General features: G+C 37.0%; 1 protein-coding gene across 3 annotated transcripts in view; it reads right to left on the reverse strand.

Annotated features, from left to right (window-relative positions):
• Positions 1-47: 47 nt before the first annotated feature.
• Positions 48-25638, reverse strand: part of PDPK1 (3-phosphoinositide dependent protein kinase 1) — a 53281-nt gene continuing 27690 nt past the window's right edge. For all 3 annotated transcript variants that reach the window (XM_075515292.1, XM_075515293.1, XM_075515294.1), the window contains 13 exons: positions 21434-21703; positions 17140-17182; positions 16800-16937; positions 15426-15570; positions 12794-12891; positions 11570-11645; positions 10029-10097; positions 9434-9530; positions 8045-8218; positions 7431-7648; positions 6693-6750; positions 5628-5780; positions 48-5029 (listed from right to left, as the gene is read on the reverse strand). In XM_075515292.1, coding sequence (XP_075371407.1) covers positions 4922-5029; positions 5628-5780; positions 6693-6750; positions 7431-7648; positions 8045-8218; positions 9434-9530; positions 10029-10097; positions 11570-11645; positions 12794-12891; positions 15426-15570; positions 16800-16937; positions 17140-17182; positions 21434-21703 — 1647 coding nt within the window. In that variant the 3' untranslated portion in view covers positions 48-4921. The remainder of the gene's footprint in view (positions 5030-5627; positions 5781-6692; positions 6751-7430; positions 7649-8044; positions 8219-9433; positions 9531-10028; positions 10098-11569; positions 11646-12793; positions 12892-15425; positions 15571-16799; positions 16938-17139; positions 17183-21433; positions 21704-25638) is intronic.

Here is a 25638-nt window from a genome sequence, read left to right on the forward strand (position 1 = left end):
GCCCGCCCGCCCCCCCGCGGCGGAAGGAAGAGGCGGAGGCCAGGCCGAGACCCTACATGCCTTTATTACAGACTACCAAGCATAAGTGAAATCCGTCATCCAGTCACTAACTACACATCTACAGCACAGAGATCTGTCGAGAGGAGAAGAAACAGTCATTAAATTATGAGATATGATTAAATCATCGACCAATAGAAAATTTATATAATAAAGCCAGAAAAAAGGTGTAAAATATAGTTTACAATAATTATTCACATTCAAGGCTGTACATCAATACATACAACACCATGGCCCCGAACATGAATTCAATCCAAATAATTCATATATTAGAATTTAAATAACACAGACTGAACTAGAGGCCAACAAGAGCCAGCAAATAACCTTATAAGAATAAAAATACAAAAGTGTGTATCTTATATCATTGCATTATTTGCTTCTGTTTTCACGAGTTCTTGGAGGAGAGGAGATTGTTTTGTGGTGTTTGTTGAGGGGTTTTGTTTGGGGTTTGTTTTTTTTTTTGCTTTTATCTGTACATCACAGTTACAGCTACAAACCAGGTAGGGAATATTACACACGTAACTGACTGCCACCAACCTGAAAACAGCTAGCATACAACTATCAAAACTGATTATGGTTCCTGGTTCCTATCTTTTCTCTTTTGTCAGATACAGTAATTGTAAATTCTGCTACAATTTAGAACATTTGCCACATCCCATCAGAGTTAGTACATGGTCATCGGAAGCTTTGTCAAACAGCAACCATCTACATTCACTGCCATGCTGACAGACAGACCAGGTTATTGGGTGCTTAAGAACCTCTCAGAGAGTCATATTTCTTCTAATAAAGAGGAAACATTCTTATATTACCAGTCTTACCTTAACTGAAAGCATGCCATTTGGGGTCAGAGAATTACTTGTCTGTAAGCTCACTTGATCAACTGATGGACAATCTGTGTCATGAAGCTTTGCAGGAGCACTTCCACTTGATTAATAAAATACTTGCATAAAGTATTACAGGCATTCAGCAAAATTTCAGATATAAATACCACACCTATTCATGTAATTCACCAGTAGAAGGAATGATCAGAATCCAGACATCTTTAGGAAACTATTAATGCACCAGTTCTCTCCTCAGCAAGGTGTTGAAATCACATGTTTTGTCCACAGGCCAAATTAAGTAATTGTGTTGACTTTACTAAATCATTAAAAAGAAACTGTTAAATGTACATGTGGGAAATCCTCAGGATTCTTCAAAGTTCCCAGCACAAAATGTAATGATATCAAGCACATTAAATTAAGCATCTTGAATTACAAAAATGGGTTACAATTATCACAGCTTTGTTTCAACCTACAGTTTTTTTTCCGGGCTTATATATAGCAGATACTGCACAACTAAATCACATCAGAAGGAGAAAAGTAAGTGGAGCACAGTACTGTCTGATAGTTTGATGTCTTCAGCATCTAAGTGCTTAGGAAATTAGATCTTAATAGGTAATATCAATCTGCTCACAGTGCCTCGCCATCACATCTGAAGCAAGTCTTCCTTAATATAAATCCTTCTCAAAACTGGACTTTAAGGCCAGCAGTAATAAACTCATCTCTCCAGTTTATCAAAGGAGTTTTAAACTTCCTGTGACTGGGCTGGACACTGAATAGAACAGTGTGATTCAAAAATCCTTTCTAGCAGTAGTACATCCTTTCTTAAGCTCCACCCCACAGAATAAACACCTTCCTGAAGTTCAAATGCCGAGCAAAACAAAATTGCAACATTATGACCAGATTCTTTACAAATGATTGGCAATTGTTCATAATGCAAAAGATGGAATTAATCAATCAACAGATTGGGTTTTCAGTAGGTTTGCAGTGAGGAGTCTAAAGAAGAGTCTTCAAGTGCCTAACAACCCTTTTTGTGCTTTGCAAGACCTCAGATAAAGAGCAGAGAAATTAACTGGCTCTGTCTGCAGCTCTGAAGATCCTCCCTTGTACATTTCATTCCATGAACTCCCATGAAGCACAGGAGTGATCTTCAGGACAAAGATCTGAAGCTACCCCTCTTCAGGTATAAGCATTTAAAACAGGAACCAGGCCTTCATAGTATGCAGCACCTGCCAATACACAGTTAAGTGGACCAACTGGTGAAACATACTTAAATCCACGAGTGCTTTGTCTTGCCTCACTCTATTCTTCTGCCGTCTTTCAAAACCACAGATTTCACTTACAGTCCAAGACAGACAAATACGTCTCCCAGAAAAGTTCTAGTCCCTTCCCAAAAAAGCAGCAGCTAAGGAAGGCTAGATTTGGAACACTGAAGTTCTAAGGGGAGGGATGCCTGTAAGAGATGATCACAGTTTTCTAATGACAGCATTGTCAAAAGAAAAAAGGAATACTAGAATGCAGACATCAGCCTTCCAGACACCTTCTTGATAGCTTTCTGCTATTAAGATCTCTTTGGCTGAAAGCTTTTGGTGGGCAGGACGGAAGTCTACTGAGAGAGGATTTTCAAGGTGTGAAAAAGCAGAGTAATTACTTTATGGCAAAATGACTACAAGTCTAAATATTACAGAAAACATGTTTAAGCATTCCTAGATTTCCACCTAGTGAACAAACCAATGGATATCCCTGCATCTCCTAACGAAGCTACGGTGTTTGCTGTTAGCAGAACAACTTTGCCAGACTTTTTATATGAGGCCACATTTTGTTACACCGAACAGCAGTGGCACCATGAATCTCCATCACTGCCAAACTCTCCTGTATAAAGTTGGGAATATGTCTACATATCTATACCAAAAACTAAATCCAAAAGTGGTAGGGTTGCCTCCAGTGGACCCAACGTACAGCTGGAATTTGACAGCCAGAGAACAAATGGATAGCACTGCAATGAAGTTATAATATATGTCATATTGGTTAGAATGGTAAATACAGGATTAATACAGGCACAGATAGAAGGTGTACTGTGCTATTCAAATTTTAGTGAGAAGGAGCGTACCTTGTATGTGATGAAATTTCTCATGATGCAAAGTGAATGGTGTTCTGTCTCTCTCATCTCAGCCACTTACAGGACACCTTAGCTCCCTTAACACCAGGCACTGTAAGCCAGTGATTTACTTTTGTGAAGTCTGTGTACATGGTGGGAAAACAGAAGACTACAGGAATGCAGTTCTTCCAAAGGAAAAGGCAACTGCACTCTCTCCTTTAAAAACTGAAAGATACTGGAAAAGCTGAACTGTCATCAAGTTCAACCATGTAACACAGTTGTTAAGAGATCAATAATAAATCTCCTTCACCCTGTACAACAATAAAATATCCAACATTCATGTGTTTTCTGAGAAATCCTGATAAGCCACTGCTTTTAAAGTACTGCTTCTAGAACAGTAGCCCATGAGTTTTTTCAGCATTGCAGGGGAACACTTTCTTTGTTGGAAGGAAAAGCACATCATAGTATGAGACCTCAAAATGCAAAGAGATGGTATATGTAGAAGGTGAATAAATAGGTGTGATGTTTATACTGCTTTTAAAACAAGGAAGGAATGCCTTTGTCCAGCCCTAGGTCATTCCTCTCTGCAAGGTTCAGGAACACTGGCATGTTGAAAATACCATTAGGGAAGTTGTTTTTAGCACATAAAGTTATGTCTTTGCAACGTTACAAGAAATGTTTGACCACAGAAAAGCCTTAATTTGAAGAGGATAAAGGAAATCAATATGAAAAATATTTTCATTTTATAGATATGCCTTAAGTACCATATATTGTCCCCTTTCTATCAGTATTTTCCTTTGAATTTTTAACCAGATTACTTTATGGATCTAATATTTCAATTGCTTAAATTTTTTCAGAGTTGCTAAATATTTGGCCAAGACCAAAAATAGGATTATTTGTACATCTCATTATACAATGAGACAAAAAAAGTCAAGTAATCAATTGTACAAAGCTTTCACACTTCCTTCTCTACCCAGGTAAATAGGTTGGCCCCACTAAAATGCACAATACATGCACACCCTGGAAAGAAAACTTCTAGCCCTCATCTCCTGAAAAGGTGAAAAACTATTTACTACTTCAACAGTAACCTTTTTCCCCCCATACTAACTAGTTAATTTTTTAGTTAGCATTAGTTAAAAGCATGCTGGTAAGTTTATTGTCCCTTGATTAAACACACATATGATTCATATTAAAATTTAAATTGAATGTTTAAAATCTTATATGCTTCAGAAGCCAACATTTCAATTTTAGAAAACTTTCAGTGCCATGTTCAGCATTTTACTCTCTCACAACCGGTATCATTGGAGCCTGTCTGCCAGAGACATACATCTGATTCATTCACATAATTACTGAAGTACCACATAAATCCTGCAACCAGAACTATATTAGGAATTACACAAGGGTGCAACTGACCTGGCTACAAGTGCCATACACCAATAAGCTGGGGGACTGTGAGGAAAAGAAGAGAAAACAAAGAGGTGGCGCTTAGGAGAGGCATGTAAAAGCTCCCTGATGAAATACAGTTTAATGATAATCTGAAAGTCACAGAAAACTCCAGCCCCATAAAATGCAAGGCTGGTACATGATTCGGCATGTGTGCGTGTGGATTGGTTTTAACTCATCTTAAGTGAAGCTGGTAATGCAAGGTCTATCCCACTAGTCTGCAGCAGAAATTGAGCTGAAGTGCACAAAAGCAAGATCTTCACTGCAATGATATGCATGTGGAAGCCTCAACAGAAGCACAAAGAGCGAGCAAAGCGACCCTGAATTCCATTAGGTTTTTGCTTTTCTTTTTTTCTTTCTTAAAAAAAAAAAAAAAAAACAGAACATTTCAGACATATGCTTCCCCTTGAGATGGTAACAGGTGGGTTGAAAAGATTCCTCTGATCGGCTGCACACGGAGTTCTAGCAGCAAGTAGGGAAACTGGGAAATTTTGGATGAGCTTTACTATTTAGCAGCATTCTGGTGGTATCTGTGCCGCCAAACTTCATGTATCTTTTTGCACCATTTATGAGCATTCCCACTCGGGTCCATCAGGTAATATGTCCTGTTTGGCTACAAGTGAACAACATTTTAATGAGTACTCCAAACACAGTTTAACCAAAAAGCAGTAATTATGCTGCACCTACCAATACAATAATTATTCAGAATCAGTTCATAAACTTTCCAAAAGTTAAATTCAATCACAGTTATATAACATTATATATTACTGAATAACCATACATCTGGCATCTCAATACTGTTAAGCAGTCAACTGACAATATATTGTTGGTACACTCCTTGTGACCCACTTATACAAAGAGGGCTAAATTTTAACAGTCCTTCTTAAGGACTTCCTTCAAAACCCAAAATCCACTTATAGTTTATTTACACATGAATAATAAAAAATACAATTGTATTTTTGTGGGAAATGTGTATGTCAGGGGTTTTTTGTTGGGTTTTTTTGTTTGTTTTAGTTTGGGTTTTGTTGTTTTTTTTTTATTTTGGTGGGGAGGTTTTTTGTGTGTGTGGTTGTTTCTTTTAAAATTAAGGCTATCAGCACTTGTATTTAAGGAATTATATTTTCTCCAGCAAAATTTATTTGTTAACAACTTACAATAATTGTCCAAGGACCTTAGTGCAGCTTGCAAAGAAATTAAAGAAAGTCACTTACTGTGTGAACAAAAAAGGTCTTAAAATTCTTGGCTTCTGGCCGCAACTCTAAAGACCATGGAATTTCTCCTTTTAGAACTTTGTTGACAGGATCCACATAATACAGGTGGGGCCCTTCTGTGAGCAGCAATTGGCGCCGACGTGCAAACAATCCCTAACAAGAAAATTAGAAGCAGCAATGCAAAAAAAGTATGAGGAAAAAAAATGTAGATGTGTAGATCTCTGAATTTAACAACAGCAGTAGAATTAAAACAGTTCAGTGATAGGATAGTATGTTTGAGTTGGGGGACTATTTTTTTTCTTTTGCTTTACCTATTTGACCTTGCTCCTTTTTTAGGGGGTTGCAGTGCATTCCTACTACCTGGCAAAATACAAGTACTATTTTAAGAAAGCATCTTCAAGTTCTAACAAAACATAAAACAACTAGCTGTACTGAGTGAAGCAAAATCTATTTGTCAAAGATTCCAGCACAGAAATCAATACTCATGATTTTGTGGAGAAAACTAGGAACAAGCAGGTAGTAACTTAGATGAAAGAGAATGTGCAGTCCTGTAAAGCTGACATAGACTATTGTTGCTCATTTGCACCATGTTAAAGTTAATACTTAAAGCTGTTCTAATGTCACCTCTGCCTCTCTCAGGATACAGGCACTAGTTGGATCCAGGAAAAACACCACAGTTAAGGACAATAAGGGCTGGTATTTTATTTTGTGATATTTGGGGCTTGATCCACATGCAGACATGCACCAAGACAAAGCATTTAGTGGGCTATATCAGATTGGGAGGAGGAGAGGGAACAAAAACTCATTTACTACAGTCTTGAAATGAAAGCATCAATAGCACATTTACTTTTAGCCTTTTCTAAAAAAAAATCAAGAGCACATCACTAAATTAAGAAAAAACAATCTGATCAAGAAAACACTACATTTTAAAAAATAAACAGAACAATTTGACACTTACAAATAAGTTAAACAAGGAAGCTCTAAAACAGGTCCCTTATCTATGCTGTCACTGTGCAAAAATGTGACAGCTGAATCTTGTTACAGGGAATTAAGAAAAGCCCTTACCTTTCTTTTGTCCACTGGACCCATTTTTAGGATTAAGTTATTTTCCACAAACTGATGCCTTAAGAAAAAAAACCAAACTATTACTCCAGAAGTAATTCTTCCACAGAAACTGCTTTTATTATTATTATCAAGCAATTTTCCATGTCTCTCCCTAGTGTCTCCTTTTCCACCAAAGAGTCCTGAATAACTTTACTAGATGAGTTTTGGATTCCTCCTCATTGCTTGCCAGAGAGGTGTGGTTTTGTGTTTTTGCGGTTTTTTTGTTTGTTTGTTTTTTAAATCTGACAGGGGTCAGGGGGGGCAGAATCACAAATGAGAAACTCCTCTCAAGAGTGAAGAGAAATGCTAATAAGTACATGGTCTGGAGGTATTTCGGTTAGATATCAACAGAATATTATCATTCAAAAAACCCAACTTATGGCAACTGTAATGAAGAAGGAACCTTTTCTAGTTCTAGGATTCTGTGGAGGGAAGACTTCTCAGCACTGGTATAGTGTCATTTCTGCCTATCTTCTAAACATACTCCACACCATCTTCTAGACCTTGTAAATTTTAGAAACATAGTATTATGTTTTCACTGCTATTGCTTTAAAAATAGAAGTCAAGAAAAATCTAGTCACTAATTCTTTGCCTGAAGATATTAAGATTGACAAATATTAATTTGAATCAAAATAACTTATTTTTCTGGATTCCTTACTGCTGTGCTAGTAACAGATGAGCTACATTCAAAGAACTTACCAAGGATTTCCACCAGCTTGTTTTGCCAGAAGTAACCTCTTTTCATCTTCAGAAAACTGTAAGTCCAGCTCAAAGGAATTGTTGTCAAGATCATGAATATACTGTTCGATATTTCCTCCTGATGTCTGTGGTGTACTTGTCTCTGGGGCAGACAGTGAATGGGAAGAGGCAGAACCAGAAACTTGCATGCAGCCAAACTGACTCAGGAGATTGTCATACTAAAGGAGGAAACAAAATGAAGTAAAGAAATTCCTTTGATTAAAAAGCTTATGTTGCACTAAACTGCGGCTTTTAATTTAAGCATGCTTTTGTTTATTACACCTCTGGGCAAAAAGACGGCCTACTCTCTATAGATTAACAGGCCCTTATCCAAAAAAGTATGCTTAGTCAAAAGCAAGCCAGCCAGTACTTTTTCCAAACACTCACTTTATCAGAACAAAAAAAAAATGTTGACTAGTTCAAATTTTAACCAGCAATTTTATATTAGAGTCTTAATAATTGAGTCATTAAAATATAACTAATCAGTAGTTTCAATAAAAATATTTAATATGCAATAATTATGCTTTAATGAAAGCCTCAGGCAGCATCAGAGCTGAATATAGCAATAGACATACATTTCCATAACAGTCTTCATCATCCTCTGACATAGCAGGTAAATACGCTGTAAGTTTTGGGGGTGTCTGAAGATGTAGGTTCTCCCACACAATGGATTCAAAGAAGGGGTGAGCCTTAAGAGGTCCATATCCTCCCATTTCTTCACAACCTAATCTGTTGGTAGCATCTAGAACCTGAGCAAATTACAATTAAGTTAACGTGCATAAAATAATGACAAGGAAGGGGCGAGCACCATTCACATTTGCACAGCGGCACGCAAAAACTTAAAACCAGTTGGTCTCACTGCCTTAAGCATACATATCTAGAATATAAGGAGACTGCTTATAATAATACAAGATGTTATTTGTCCATATGTCTTGTCAGCAACATTTTGTCTTAGACCAGCTCACAGATCTAGAGAAAGGAGCACTTCTTTGGGTCCACACAATTTTTTGGCTTTGTTTCTTCATAAAGACAGAAACAAAACCAAGCAAACATACAGAGAAGGCCTGATGAAACATAGTACATTTAAGTATAGCCCAGCATCGCATTCTAGTGATGTAAGAAGCTGTGGAAGCTATAGGTGGTGTCAGACATCAACCTCTCAAGCACCGTAAAACCGCCCAGTTCTCAGGATGTTGACACAACCTGGACCTTACCATTCAGCAGGCACTGGCTCGGCCATAGAACTGGCCTGGAACATGCTGCTAGGCCCTTTACAATGGTTGCAGTCATCATCATCCACAAATACAAGACACAGTTTCCTCCTCACCCCTCCGCCCCATGCTAATATGCTAGACTACGGAACTTCAAAAAGCTTATACCACCCAAAATGTTCTCTGCATATTCATTTTAGTGTCGTGGCTATCTCTCACGGATGAGACAGAACTATTTTTTCTTCCTATCTGTCAAACATTCACATGCAGAGTAATTCTTTAGCTGATACTATTGAGACATGCATTAAGTGCAAGGTAAGTGCACGCTAAAATGCAAGGTAAGTTGATTTACATTGTAATGAATATATCTCCCCGTGATGTATAGAGCACTGTTTTCAACTAAACAATTCATTATACAACTCAACAAGAATTAATCTGAGTCCTATGTAAACCTAAGTATTTGAATCTTAACTTCTGTGTGTAATGCACAGTATTTAGAATCATTTGCTTTCATTTCACTGAGAGACATTCCTTGTCCACGCTTTAGAATTCAGATTTAAAAAAATAATAACCTAAGTGCTGTTTAATAATGGATGTTGATTTTCAACACACTCCCCTACACAGTCAATAATGCTCACAGTCATTCTTATTATAAGGTTTGCAACAGAGTGCACAGAAACTTTAGGAAAAAGGAACTACATAAGCTGAATGTTTCCAATGCCATCAAATCATTTAACAGCAGCAAATATTTACCAATAGCTTTTCAACAAGGTCTTTTGCCTTAGGAAAAAATTTTTCTGGAAAGTCATATTCCAACTTTATTATCTTCTGGAATATAAGATATTCATTTCTGCAAAAGAGAAAAATAGTTACCTCTTGTTATTAGTTCTCCATGGTTCTTTCACCTTAACAGTGCATAACCTGGACAAATATTAAATGGGAGATCTAGAAGTTAAGTGTCATTCCCATAAATCTTTCTAGGGTAAACGGGTACAGTCTTCCAAGTATCTATGGTCCTGTAAGCACCAGGTACTTGAATAACAACAAAAAAGTTCAAATGGCTCAATACAGAGGTGCCTCATACCCTCTCCATGTAGGCATAGTAACCTTTATGGAATAAATTACATGTGAAATCCTAGCATAAATTAAGGAATCTCTCTCAGGAACTCTAGTTATAGCTGTCTAAGCATCTTCATGACACCAGAAAGGACAAAAAAAAGCAGGCATGACATTAACACCAACACTGCACCACGAAAAGTTGTACTTCAGAACTAGTACTAAGGTAAAAGCCAAAACCAAGTCAATAGAATTATGATCCACATGTAAAGAATTAGCTTAAATCTCTTACCCAGCTCTAAATGGAGGCAATCCAGCTACAAGCTGATATATTATACATCCCAGAGCCCAGAGGTCAGAGCTTCAAAAGAAAGAGGAAAAAAACATATAGCATGTTTTCCTATAAGAAGTCTTTAAACTGTAATTTAAAAAAAAATTCTTAGGTTTCTGCTAGTTAGAACATAGCACAAACACATCGGACAAACCTGCCTAGCGTAATTTCCACACTATTTTCACTTCATCCCTTGACAGAAGAGTAAGGTAGCAACACAGCTTTCAGGGAAAAAAAGTATACAGTAACCATCCCACAACAACTGACTACAAGCACATGTGCAAGGCAGCTGAATTCTCAGTCAATTAATGGGTATGTAATGAGACTAAAAAGAATACTTATTATCCGCTACCACAATTCAAAGATGCATCTAACTTAATGCAATATATGCTCCTTCAGAATTAAAATCCTTTCCTCTAAAAATTTTATGCAAAAGTCACAATACAGCTTTTTCACTTAAAGCTTTTCTTAAGACACAAACAAAAAGGCAGGCTATATAGTACATGGGTGAGGGAAAGTCTTAAGTTTTAGTGTGTTGGCCTGGAAGAGTATTTTTAACTTATTTTACCTTGAGGTAAACTATACATAGATTTGGTTAAAGTTTAGAAATCCTCATGGAAGACTAAAATACTAAAAAAGACTCAAAACTACTCAAATTAAGAGTTTTCTGTAAAGATGAAGCATTATGTAACTTCTAAAAGGAGATGATAGCCTGATAAAGTCTTTCCATTAGCCAAACCAGTCAAAACCTCTTTACTAGAAGCAGAAGTGGAAAGTCCAATGGTATTTCTATCATTTCAAGAAAAGCTAGCACAAGTTACCACAGTTATTCATATAAGAGATCTCTTTTCCCTATGATTTGTCAGTGATTACTTTGATTATTCTTCCATCATTCTAATAAAATACATATACAACAATCTGTAGGTTACCATCAAGAACCAATTTAAATGAGAAGAAATTTCTTAAGGTTATCACTCACACCAGGCACAGAGATGAGCTTTAAACCATTGCAACCCCCAAGCAGAGCTTAGCAAAGACAACTGCAAGCTGATCTAAACACAAGTCAAAGAAAGCTGTAGCCTTTCCCCTAGCTGACAGAATGTGACATTTGGTTGCTTTTACAGCAGGAATTACCATATTAGAGAAAGCTTATATAAAACAGAATTAGAATAATTATATTATTTGGAAAACAGAAAAGTTTTTCCGATTTATTTATGGGTAAGAGAAATCCAACTTCACATTACACACCTCCTTCTCCTGACAACACCTAATCTTGTCTGTAGAACTCCAGAAGCTAGATGAACTGAGGAAACCAGCACTCAGACAAGAAGCAATGCTTGTTAAGAAAAAACATATTTCAAACTCTCTTAAAAAAACCCTTTATACTAAAGCATCTAGTTTCTTTGAAATACTAAGCTTGCTTGCTTGATTTATCCCCTATCCCCCATTTGACAGTATCCTGACAGAGTCAGTAAAGTTCTGAAATACAATAAGGTCCTCACCTTTTACAGGCAGATTTCTCCGTCAGCAGTTCTGGAGAAACATACTGTGCTGTCCCTACAAATGAGTTTGCCCGTGCTGGTAAGAAAATTGAAAGAAATAAGCAAATACATACTTACAGAGAAGCCAACCACTTACTTCCCCCCCAGCCCCCAACCCAATAAGAAAAAGCCCCAAAGGCAATCTATTGCAAGTTATGTTATGCTACAAAGAACCCATGGGAATTTCATTTTTCTGCCCATCCACAAAACCTACTTGGAAAAGACAAATCAATCTCAGTGATATCTATTTGGTTCAAGAAGCTACGCACTTTGTTAGGTATAAAATCTACCAACACAAGCTTACATGTTCAACTAAAAAACTAAGTTTATCAAATTCAGTTCAGCCTAGTGCTTTTTCAGGCATTGTTTGCAGCATCATTGATTCACAGGTTAATACTAAGCAACTAGTGACACAAGAATTCTATAACCTTCACATTTGAGCAACTCTGATAGTCACTAGGGTTAAATACATAAGCAGAGTAAAAACACACTGTGGAAGAATGGTTAAGTGAAAAAGGACACAGCTTAATTGATGTGAGCAATCCAGCCTTTGATGGGGCCTGGGAGCCAGAGATCAAGGTGAAATTCCCTTGAGAACAGCAGAAGGAGTACTTGGTAAAGCAAGATAAGCGGGACTAAGCCTGGGAAAGTGCTGATAAACCCCCCTTTGTGAACAGTGCGTGAACGGCAACTTTGTACCAATCATATAATTGTTTTAAGCGCGTGGACAAGTATAGTTATCCAATAGAATAGTCGCTGTTAGCGCGTGCTTTGCTTAGCTTCTATATAAACCTGTTAAGTAATCTGAATAAAGGAGAACGACCATACTCATATTGAGATTCATCGTTACTCCGGGTCTGTCTCCCACTCCGACAACACACTGTTTCAGCTGAGCCACAGTAACTATTTGTTTGTATTCTTGTCTTGCAAATGAAAAGTAATTTGAAGTAGTTTAACTTCCCCACTATATTTGGTGATCTAGCTGGCTATACCACTTCACCAAATATTACCTCTGACGTAATCTAAGCAGCGACAGTCAAAACTGTTTCAAGATCTCTCAGTGATTTTGTTAGATAAGAGATGATATTCGAAGGTTACAATTTGGTAAATACAACATACACACATTTTCAAAGGACCACTTGCTATAGATATCTGTGTCACATGATGAAGTAAATAATGGCATACCTTGTCTGCTATCTGCAGATAATACTTTTGCTGTTCCAAAGTCTGTTATTTGAATGTGCATGTCTTCATTTAGCAAGATGTTCTCTGGCTTAAGGTCCCTGGAAAAGGCAGATTTTTATATTTAAACAGCACACAAATTAAAGTTGCAAAGTCTAGTGACTTATGTACATAATGCTATCATAAATGATGCAGACATTCTATAAACATTGTTGTGTCAACTTTCCTCTAACTTGTAGTCAACATGCAGACTGCTAACAGATTTTGAAAAGCCCATTAAACTTTTTTCTAAAAAGACCTGCAGTAATGAATAATCTCAAAACTAAGCTATTGTGCATCTCACTTGTTCAACAGAAATGAAAAGGAAAAAAAACCAACAAAACCAAAACTTCACTCCCAAGCCTTAATTTAAGTAACATCTGACAGACTGATATGGCAGTAAGATCTTCTATGCCTGTTTACTTAGTGCAAAACTCCAGTTAGTCAAACAATGGCAGCCCCCTGCCCCCAGCTAATGTCCAGAATAGATAAGAACTGTAAACCACCATCCACTCTTAAACAGTGGCATGTTTACATTTGTCACATACAAATCCACATATAATCTGTATTTCAAATGTATGCATACCATTTGTATGGACACTGCCTCCGATTCCAAATAAAACCAGACCTCACAGTATCACAAACACGATAGATAGCAGTTTAGAGTTAGATGTCAAGAGGTTCATTAGCAACAACTTAAACAGCATTGGGTTACACTGTTATGATATTATTTACTTTGCACCAAGTTTCCTCAGTTGACAAGAAAAGACAACATCCTTCCCTCCTAAGAAGTATCTTTGGATGCTCATAAAGAAATCTAGAAGCACAGGAGTTGTTTTGGTTGACTGGTAAGAAAAATCAGTGCAAATTCAAAGCTGTTTCCATCAACCACTGTGCAGCATTATTTTCCTCAGATTACAGCCCCCTATTATTGAAAAGCATGGGGTGTGCAGTTGTACAGTTTAAAGTCTGTGGACTAGCACAGAGAGCAATTGGTATGCAGTAACTATGACACACAAGCCATAAAAAACCTGCTCATTTCCCTGTAACTATTCTCAGAGAGAAGCAGAAAGTACATGAATGGAATGGACTTTTTTAACAGTTCCGTGTGGGGTTTTTTACATATACATGTGTATGTTTATATATTGTACTCTATACACACATACATACAGTTTATATAATATATCATATACCTATATTATATATTAATATTATATTATGGATCTAGGATATAGCTATGTATCTAGATACAGAGAGATGTATCTAGTAACTTTTCCAGAGTAGCCTGGCATCTTAAAGTGGGTCTATTTCAGGTCATATTTCAGCAGAATTTCATATTCAGGTCATATTTCAGGTCATTTTTCAGGTCATTTAGGCATATAAATGACCATATTTCATTTATTTCATATTTCATTTAGGCATATAAATGACCATATTTCAGGTCATTTAGGCAGCAGAAAATCCCAAGAACTTTCAGGCCTTGCTAGAGCTATAGACTTATAATTAAATAAACTTAGTATAAAGTTCTCCAATTGCACAATTTCACTGTTTTCTTTTGAGCTTCTCGTAGTGGCCTTCATACGAAGACAAATACAAAGCAGCTCTTTTATAACACAAGATTTCCAATATAGGCTTAGTAATACTGACAATCATGCTATATCCATTTTATAATCATTCTCCCAGCCTAACACATGGACTATATAATCAAACTGAAACTGGGAGTTCTTGAACTTCCCCCCCCCCGTAGAAAATTTTATGCTTTTAGTACTCTCCATATGCAGCCCCCTTAAATTCTATTCCCAATTATTTCACAGAAAAGTATTAGGAAAATACTTTGTCCTTTTAAATATAACTGGAAGAAGTAGTAATGCTATCAGAAATACAATCAGCCAGCTTTTTGCCAACTAGCATCTACTGTTCCATGAACAACTGCTTGGGAACCTACAGACACAATAGATTTCTTACCCAAAAAGAATTTCTGTGGCTCAGATATCTCACACTTACAGCTTTAATTTGTTTAATAAACATGAATGACAAAACATGCTTATCCAGACAATATAATTACATCACAAACAACTGTGAAGGTCCTATTAAAAACTTCGCTAAATTTCACCATTTACCTAATTATTGTTCAGCTTTGTGGAAATTGTTCACCCAGTGAAAACTGACTACATTAGTTTTACTTCTCTTGATGACATGCTGCACACTAATTCACACACCAGCAGAATTCTGGTTACTTTTGGTACATAACAGCAGAAAAAAGAAATCTAGTTAAACAAAAAGTCAGTTTCTGTTTTTAGACCAACTGATCAAGCTTGAAAAAGACAAGCTTTTGGTAATGTTAATTCTAGGCCAAAAAGTTTTCTTACTTTTTCCCTGCTTGAACAGTTAGTCTAATAACAGAGATTGGCTCTCCTCCTAAAGTTTTCTTTGTTTAGCTCCCTACGTTAACAACAGTACTAATACTAATGAAATGCTATTATGCTTTCATTAGCTTTCCACAAAATCCATGTTCGCGTTAGACTTCAAAAAGAACGCTTCTAGAAAAAACACCTTGTGCATAGTCAAATGCATGTTGGTCTCAACTTTGTATTACCTGTGAATTATTCCTTTCCCATGCAAGTACTCCAGGGCTGATACAATTTCAGCAGTATAAAATCTGGTACAGGTCTCATCAAATGAGCCAATTTTGCGTATATACTTTAGCAGCTCTCCATTTTTGGCATAGCTAAGCCCAAAATCTGAATGTAAGTATAGTTAAGGTCTATCACTAAACCATTCTAAAACAAAAATCCCCACACCTCGTTCCAAAGATGAGAGTAACACTAAAAATACATGAACAATGGGAAGAAGTAAAGTTGGTTACTGTGAAACTTTACATGGTAGCAACCCAAAACAATTTCTTAAATATATTAACAACCTAGGACACAGGTCCCAATTTCTTAGCATAGCAAAGACTACATAAAGAGTTAAATTTGTAGTTTTTCCAGACAGTCACCTAAATAATTCATTTTAACTGTATACATAATTGTCCTCAAAGAGAACTATTTACAGACATAGCGAGCATTCAACCTAAGTTTAAAATTGCCCCATCATCTCAAAAGTTCTAAAGTCAGCCGAGCATTCAATGAGCAAATGTTTACATTACAAAAGAGAGCCCCTGTAAGTTCTGTTAGTGTACACGTGTACGTATGTACATACACACACAATATAGGGCCTGTTAGCACTGCTAGCAGCCTCTGTGAAAAACCCAACTACTTACACTGACCCCAGAAATAGACTGATCTATCCTTTTACCCTTGGCACAGCAGGAAGTTTAGGAGGAAATTCACACGATTAACATTTTCTTCACAAGAAAAAAAGCTGACTATAAACCAACAGGCTTTCAAGATGAAACTGCACTTTGCAATTACTGCTAGAGAGATAACTTGGGAAACAGTGGCCCAAACAGAAGAGTTTCAGCTTTCTATCATTCAGATTATTCTGTAAGCACTCTTACATAAGAAAAATTTTAATAGAGCTAATTGTTCAAATAAGAAATAGTAGTAAATATAGCTGGCTACCCCTATTTTAAACACAGGAATTGTGGTGGTTTACTGTATATATCAGAAAGAAAACATTTCTAAAACATCTCATAACACCCCCCAATTTTTTTTTTATTATTATTTTAAACTTAGATTGTTGCAAGTCGCCCTTCAGCATTTACCACACGGGCAATATAAGTTACTGTTTTATTCATCTCCCCTGTCCCGCAACTCCCCCATTCTTCTCTTTGAGGGAGCACTCTCATTCTATTTGCTTAATTTCTATTGAAAGCATGACTGCAAAAATTGCATCGTAAAGTTCAAGATATTTTAAATACCTCAAGTTATTTTCATCATTCCTGTTAGACAATGTTTCAAAGGAACCAAAACTGGGGATCATTATTTTTAAGAAACCGTTACAGCAAGTTTTAAAATGCAAAGGATACATAGCTTTTCATCATCCTGAAAGGTGAAGTAGAGTTTCACAAAAAAAGGGTGATCCAGGCGGGACATTACATCTCTCTCTCGTGTCACATATGGCACCTTGTTTTCTTTTATGATATGACGTTTTTCTAAAATTTTAACTTAATAAAAAAAAAAAGACAGAGTGAAAATGCAGGAGGTACAATCAAATGAAGTCCATCTAAGTAATTTGTTTGGGGGTTTTTTTGGTTAGATAGTATTATCCTAAAACCACTAATTCTGTCTTTTGAACAGGTGTTTTGTAACAGGACTACATTGATACTGTACTTTTAAAAAGCTCATGTTGAAGGAGTCAATACTTACTGGCATATTCTCTAGAACTTGCCAATTCTCGGGCCAAGACAACCTGTTGCCAGAGGAGAGGAAAAAAATATTGTAACCATTCATTAAAGACATACACACATTGATTGTGATCTCCCAGTAGGTATTTAGAATACTGATTGCCCAAAATAAGTTATCACAACTGTGATCAGAAAAATATTTAAGCATGTGTTCATATTGTGCTGGCTTCAGCAAGACCTCTGCAGAAATTAAGTTCAGCATAACAACTCTTGTTTTGCTAAAAGACTTATACACCTGACTGGGTAATCATGGATTTACTCTTTTTTTTTTTTTTCCCCAGAAGAATTCTGAAAATTGTAACCTAAGTCACAGTAAATTGCCAAATCTTCTTAAAGGGGAAAAAAGCAACAAGGGTGCTAAGGAATATTTCTAAAAATCTGTCACAGTACTTTTTCTTAACATAAATACCAAAGATTGAAAGATAAATTTTATCTGAAAGATCAAAACTAAGAAGTGAGACAGAGCTTTCAACTATTTACAGTTTGTTAGGAAAAAGATTTAAAGAAAGGGAATGAAAGATTTCCAATTAGTAGAAGCCAGGTATAAAGTTTCAGGCAAGTAGTTCTACATTTTTAAAGAGAAAAGCTTTTGGAAGAACACAAATTAAAGCTCGTCTTCAAGAAAGAACTGTCTTAAAAGTTGCCTTTGACAGAAATCTGGGAAGTCCTCTTGCATGAACCCGAGCATAACCTTGTAACAACAGATGACTACAGTTTGTGTTTCTCATTTTAAGTTTATATCCATTCCAATACCTTGCTAGATTCTCAACATTACACTATTTTTTTTTTAAATCACTGCACCTGGCTTGCTTCTAATCCACTTCTCATTATATTCTAACCCCTTGCAAAATCAGTATAACAGAGTACTCCAAAATATTATTACATCTACCTGATACTAAATGTTAGGCATTTAGGAAAAAGAGTTTCTAAATAAGGCACTTCTTCAGGTGAAAGAAGTGCATGCAGTTGCACTCGTTCAGTATTAGAAAACTGAAATCTCAGTTCAGTAGTAAAGGCACCTTTAATTTTCTAAAAAAGTTCATCTGAACAAACACACTGAAGTTCACAGTATTTGATCAATGAAAATTTCTGCTAGAAACAACCAGTCTCTTACAAGCTGCATCTCTGCATAAGGAATTTTTGAGACTCTTCTGTGTACACAGGTAGCATTATTTAAAGCTGTGCAATCAAATGAGAATGTTCTTAACTTTTCTTAGCAAGTTTCATCAATCAAGTCTACCATTAAAGCTGCTGAAAGCAGGTCACTTTAAGTCTGTTGTTAAATAAATACCCAGATATATAGTGCTAACTTTCCGCATTTTGGGAATTGATACTTTTACATTTTCATAAAACAATTCAGTGCCATCAGTAAAACAAAAATCCAATAGGCAATCTTGCCTATATACACAGAGTCCATACTCAGATGGCAGAAGTTATCAACTGACACAGGTGGAAATATATCTTAGCTAATAACTCTCAAACTTGAATTAAGCTGTATAGCTCCAAAAGACTGACTCTCCTCCAGTCCTGCATGGTATCAAATTTTCTACCATGAGATTTCAGATGTATTACCTACATACTTACATTGATATAGAGCAGCTGTATTCTAAGTACACGGGATTGAGTATTTACCTCCTAGCATGAGTACTTGGGTTCTCTCAAGTCCCTTCCTCACTGAAAAAATCTGAGTATACCATATCCTGATTTCCTCCCAACTAATAATCCACAAAAAACAGTAGAATCATAACAACAACAAAAAACCACACACACACACAGAGGTACATGTTAATACCATGTCTCTGCTATCAGGGGCCTGAATCTTATCCACCCTATGGGAAGTAGTAATATTAATACGGAATGTAAATTCTATAGACAGGAATTAGACCTTAGATAGGTAGTTTAAAAAAAACCCCAAACAAAAGCATTCACAGAACATATAAATGTGTAAGTTGCAAATTCAGACAACAGCAAGGCAAGAAATGTAGTTAAATGTCTCAAACTAGAGGAAGGTGAGATAAAAGCAGAGAACTCTCAACAAAGGCTACAAAGCAGAAATAATCCCCAACATAATTGGCAGATATCATGGCCAAGCCCAACTCTAAACTTGAACAAATATTTCAGACTGCTAGAGATTAAGTCTGCATTTAAGAACTGGTTTTGGTCACTCGTACTTCCTTAGAGCTCCTCTTTTTAAGAGAAGCCTCATTTATAGGTGGAGACAAAACCAAGGGAGGGAGGGGGGAAATATGTATGAGCCGTATAGAAGGAGGCGAGTAGGACAACATGCCTATCCAAACATGAGAATTCTAACTCTGCCACCACATAACAGATATTATTCTGAGAGGAGCTTGAAGCTGTCTATAAAGCAAGTAGGTTTTCATTACTTTAAAAGAGCACAGCAACAACTAGAAGGCCCTGCATTTGTAATATCAAGCATGGGTCCAAGAACAGTTACAGCTGCAGAAGGTGGTTCCACAAAGTTGCAGAATGCTCTGAAGAAACATTCCCTGAGGCCAGATCATGTGCATCTCTGCTGAATTTGAAATACAGCACTGGCATCAGGTAGAGTTTGTGGTAGCTTAATAGAAGTCCAAGAAAACAGAATATATTTATTATGACCCTGAATAAATTTTTTTTTTTTTTAATCTGAAGCTGCCATTGGAGGCATGGTAATATGAAGGCCCCAGCTTTCTGAGATGAACACTTTTCAGTCAGAATATTGAAGATCTTGGGAAGTACAATCAGATCTCTGAATCTACAACTGTGTTTAATAAGAAAGAGGGTAGATTTAGATTAGATAAAAGGAAGAAATTCTTCACTATGAGGGTGGGGAGGCACTGGCACACATTGCCCAGAGAAGTTGCGGATGCCCATCCCTGGAAGTGTTCAAGGCCAGGTTGGCTGGGGCTTTGAGCAACCTGGGCTAGTGGAAGGTATTCCTGCCCAGCATGGCAGGGGGGTTGGAACTAGATGATCTTTAAGGTCCCTTCCAACCCAAACCATTCTGTGATTCTACGGAACAAAGCATATGCTTTTTAACAAGATGTTTTGACAACAATGTGAAGATACACGCCCCACAGATCAAGAGCTCTGGTGTTGATACATCAGAGGGTTGTGCTGCCATCCAGAGGGACCTCAACAGACTGGAGAAATGGGCAGGCAGGAATCTCACGCAGTTCCCTTTTTTGAACTACAAACTCCTCCTCCTGGGCAGGACTTGGGACCAAAAAAACCATTTACCAGTGAACAGGTATCAGCATGTTGGAACAGAAGTTTATTCAGAGTCTGGGCTAGGCTCTATGAATTTCTTTATTTACAAGGAACATGGTGCTAACTTTCAGAGACTACAAGCAGAAATTGAAAGTGTCTCAGTGAGGCAGAGTGTTTGGGTATACCCAAGAGGCAGCAACTCTGTTGGATTCTTTAGGGAAACCTGCAAGTTGCAAACAACGTATTCAAGTGCAAATTACTCTTGATGACTACTAAAGGCCTGCTTCCTAAACACCACAGCAGATTGTATAGGAAGAACCAGAAAAACCCAACATTTAGAGATCAACAACCAAAAGGTATATACAACAAATGACATGTGAAAAAGATACAGAAATATTACTTATTGTCTTACAATGAGGCAACTATAAAAGCACCAAATGAAAGTATTAACTGCTCCATGGGTTCTTTAAGATAACACTTAAGTAATTCATTCTTGTGAAATGCCATGGATGTGAGAAGTTAGAAACAATCCATTTAAGGCTACTGAATACAAAGATACTAACTGTGGCTCATTAGGTCCTTGAGGGCCATGACACTAGAGGCTGAGAAAGAATATTGGAGAAGTATCACTGTTCTTACTTTCTTCCCTAAGCATCTGGCAGTAGCTCCTGCCACAGAGAGGACATTGCATGGAAGTTCTTACCATGAAAAACTCCTAGCCCAGTTCCAATCCTTTATATCATGAAATTTTAACATAACCCATTATGCTATCAAACTTACATTAGAAAGCAATGTCTCCTAAAAATCCAAGCATCAAGTCATCAGGACACAACGGGAATTCTGATGAGTTTAAAAGGTACTTGAAAAATCAGCACCCATATTTAGTGCAACACTTAATTTTAATAGTTAAACTTAAAACCACTATGTCCTTCTCATTTATTCTTCAAGCTGTTCTCTCCAGATTTAAATCTCAGCAATATTACCTGCACAACAAATTTTGAAGTTCATCTAAGATGTTTGGCACTTCTTATAAAAAGTAAAGTTACCGTTGAAAAAGATCCTTCACCCAGAATTTTCCCAAATTTGAAGTCATCAGGTCGTTTCTTTCGAGGCTGTGGAGGCTGCTGTCCTGTATGTTGCTGCAAGGAGTTTGAACTAGATCTTGATTCAGCTGCAGTGCCCTCCATGTTAGATCCCTGTCTGCTGCCACAGGTGGAAATGACAGATGGAGTGCTGGAATCTGCTTGGTTCCTCACCATTGATGGGGATGAACAGGAGCATAACACCACGCTAGACTGGATTGGAACAGCATCATACTGAAAAGAGAAATTAAACTCTTATACCCACACCTTCAAATAATTACCACACACATCTGCACTTTATTTTCATACAAGCATCATATAAAGTCCTATTTGAAAGGGTTATCACTAAAATGTCTTTAGGAGGGAATGTTAGTATTTCTTTTAGAAATGGCAGCTCTTAATTTGTTAAACAACTCTGTTTAGATCATGCTGCACACATACATATAGCCATAAGTTAAAAGTCTGAACGCTTTAATTCAAGAATGCTTTTTTCAAATTCAAAAAAAATGCTCCCTAACACAAAGGTATCAAATTTCACAGCATATTCTCCTATGCATAACATGATCTTTAAACTTTATTTCATGCTTAGAGACAGAGCCATCCATCCAATCTTAACAAGTAGCAGTTCTCCTGAAACTAAAAAAATTGTCTAGGTATGCAATGAACGCCTGTATTCACGAGTAACATTAGAGATCCAAGTTACAACGAACTGTAAACGAACATGTAAAGTACGAAAACTTTAATGGAGACAAAGGATACATTTGTACATTTTTACTTGGAATCTCACTTTCTCCAATAGTATTTCTCTTTAATACACATTGGGGAAGGACAGGAAGAAAAGAGAGAACAATATACAAAAGGCGGATCAGCTGGCAGGTTTAATAATCAGCAGTATCTAGTACTTTTTTTGAAGAATGCTCTGGTCCATGACCTTTTAGAACAAGGAACACTACTTAAATTGTACCTATGGTCACATAAAGACATCCCAATTCCAAAATAAAGAACCAGGTATAGCCCAGAAAACAGCAAGTACAAGAAGATATACTCCAAATACTGATTCTTGTAACATACAAAGCAAATCATTGTTTGGTACCCTTTTATCAATTTTTCCCAAGTAAGACCAAGGAAACTTGTCAAGCTGTTTTCCCTCCCTGTTGGTAATATACCTCCATTAGCCTGTCAGGTGTCTGCTTCAAATGTTTTGCTTGAAACTGGCCAGAAAACCCAGACAATAGCTCTGCTGAACTACTTCTGACAATAAAAACTGAAATGGTATGCAGAGGGAACATTTAAGAAAATTAACACCATGTCTGAACATTATTTTTTAATCTCAGTATTCTAACATACATCCAGCAGAATTAAACTATGACTTAATGACAATCTCCTAACCTCAAAACAGATGTATTATACAAGCCTGACCTAGTCTGTAACATACCTCATGTTGATATTCAAATAAACATTACTTCTGACAAAAATAATTTTTTTCTCATGAATTTCAATTTGATTCAGAACAACTTTCTGCATTTCTATCAGAAACCACTTTAGAAGGGAACTGGACTTGTGTTCAATCATGTATATGGGCTTAAAGCACCTAGCTCCCAAATTAGGAATTACTCACTTGGCTGTGCTCTGTGCAGTACGGAAAAGCAGCCCTTATTTACTGCTAAACTTCTTTCAAAAATAAGATACAATTCAGAAATACACTTCACTTACACATTTAGAGGCATTACAGAACAATGAGATACTAACATATTTCTAAGCATGCAAACGTATACTTTCTAAATTGAGATGAAGGGAACAAGGGCAAAAAGAGTACAGCTAAAACTCTCCATTTTCTCCACCCTCCATAATGGATATACAAATATCAGTTCCCACACGACTGAAAATTAACTATTATTAAGCAACTGCTCTAAACAATATCTTCCAAGAAGCATAAGGGAAGATTCCCTTTCCAATCTGAGTGCAGCCTACTTGCTCCAGGATCTCAGTTGCTCCTTAGGGCTTTTTCCAAGAACCATGACTACACCGATAGGGCAGCAGATCAAGAACAGGTAACAGCTTCTTTTATTAGACCTTTGTCTGAGCTTTGTGATACAGCAGAGACTGATGAGGAATCTGCCTACAATGATAGCCATTTGCTATATTTTGAACAGCTTTTCTGAGGATAAAAGGGGGGTAAGGCTGGGGGAAGACCTGGAGACAGATGGGAGAATTTTACTTTTCAAAAGGTTCACTAACTCCTCCAGAGAGCAGTATATACCTCTACTCAGAATCAGTTATGCAGCATTCTTCCCTCTGAAGAAAGCATATTGATGCTATCATTACGAAAACAGCACATACACATTCAAGTATGTGCACTGTAGGTCACAGTTCCTTCTATGCTTTCTATGCAGATATTTTACCTGACACCTTCCCCAGACTAGTTATTGCCCCTAACATTCTCATAGCCCTGCTGAATCACCTTTCCTTCAGACTACTCCTCAAACAGCAGCCTGTATAAAGATACACAGTAGCTAGAATTAAAAACCGATTGTACTGTTTCCTAGCAAGAGTGCAGCAAGGCTGACATGAGTATGACTGCTCAACAACTAAGTAATGCCAGTATAAGAAACATCCCATTAATTGAAATACAGTAAGTAAAACACACATGCACACAGACTAAATATTAGGATTTAAATGATGAACTGGCTCCAGTCAGGCTATTCTAGAGCAACTGAGGGTTTACAGGCAAATAAAGCAGCAGCACTGGGGGGGAATCTAATTAGGTTCTGCAGCTAGCAAGATCACCTTGAAAAAAAAAACAAACAAACAAGGAAAAAAACCACCACGAAAGCACCAGAGAGCACTGAAAGAAGGGGGGGCGGGGGGGGGGGGGGGAAGGTGTTGGATGCAGTATATTTCCTTGCACAGTATCTGAAACTAAGTCATAATGAATATCAAGTACAGAAAAGTCCTAAGGGAAGAAGAGACAGAGTAAAGGACTTTGTAGGAAGAGAAGGTTATTTCCAACCAAGGTATAACGTCATTTAGTCCCCTGACTTTCTCAAAGAAAAGTCAAGATTAAGAACAAGAAGGACAGAGGAAGATGCAATAGATTGGAAGTATCAGTTACCTAAGAAATGACAGAACTATGCAACTAGGTATGTTGCACCTGAACATTTATAGAAAAGGTCACTCCTACGCTTGTCTTTCCACCCTCCACATATTCTTGTTTAGTATCTTGTGTCCTGTATGATTTGATTTGCCTACTCAATTTTATTTTGAAAGATTCCAAAAAACATGTCTGCAGAGACTATACATGTTTCTACACACATCTTCACATATACCAGAGACAGAATACAGGCTAGCTCATCCAGCCTAACCGTGTACAGCCACTCTTTTGGAAAAATCGGATTTAAGATTCTGCTTCTGCTACATACAGACTTTTTTAGTGAGATACAAAGTCAATCACTGAAGAATTTAAAAACCTTCTCAACTGCATCTGCAGTTCTCAGAAGCTTGAGGATGCTCTCCTCCCAGCAATTATCAACATTTCTCAGCTGGCAAGCCAGTGAAAGCACAGACCCTCACGTAATGACAACAGACTTACCTATTGCATGTCATGGATCACTGTGGGCCACACTGATAACCACTGATCTAGTCATTCTAACTCTGCTTTTAAAAACTAGTCTCTAACACTACCTACTTTCCCAAGCTCTTAAGGGTGCTGTTTCTAATTTACTTCCATATAGAAATTGTTTCCTTCTTAGTGCAACATACTGTGAATTTGAAAACCTGATAAGGAAGAAAATAACAACTCTGCTGAAGGTAAGTGGAATCAACAGACATACCAAACTCTTCATTAACTAATTTTCACTAAATCACTAGAAACAGGCTTCCTTTTATTTACATGCCATGTGAAGTAAGTCCTTATATTGTTCTTTTCCCCCCTTACCTGCAAACAGTAGAAATAAACTTTAAGAGAAGAAAACTTGAATCGATGCAAAAAGCCCACTAGATATCACTACATTTTTCCTTTTACACCTTCCTCACTCCCCTTTGTATGAAAAGCCAGTCACAGGCAAAGCTCCCAGCTATCTAAAAGGACCTATACTTTTTGGAATCCTTTTTGCAATTCAGCATTTTGACAATAGCACTACCAGTACAACTTTTAATATATCTAAGTACAT

This window comes from Mycteria americana, chromosome 12 (assembly GCF_035582795.1).
Source record: "Mycteria americana isolate JAX WOST 10 ecotype Jacksonville Zoo and Gardens chromosome 12, USCA_MyAme_1.0, whole genome shotgun sequence".
Lineage (NCBI taxonomy): Eukaryota > Metazoa > Chordata > Aves > Ciconiiformes > Ciconiidae > Mycteria > Mycteria americana.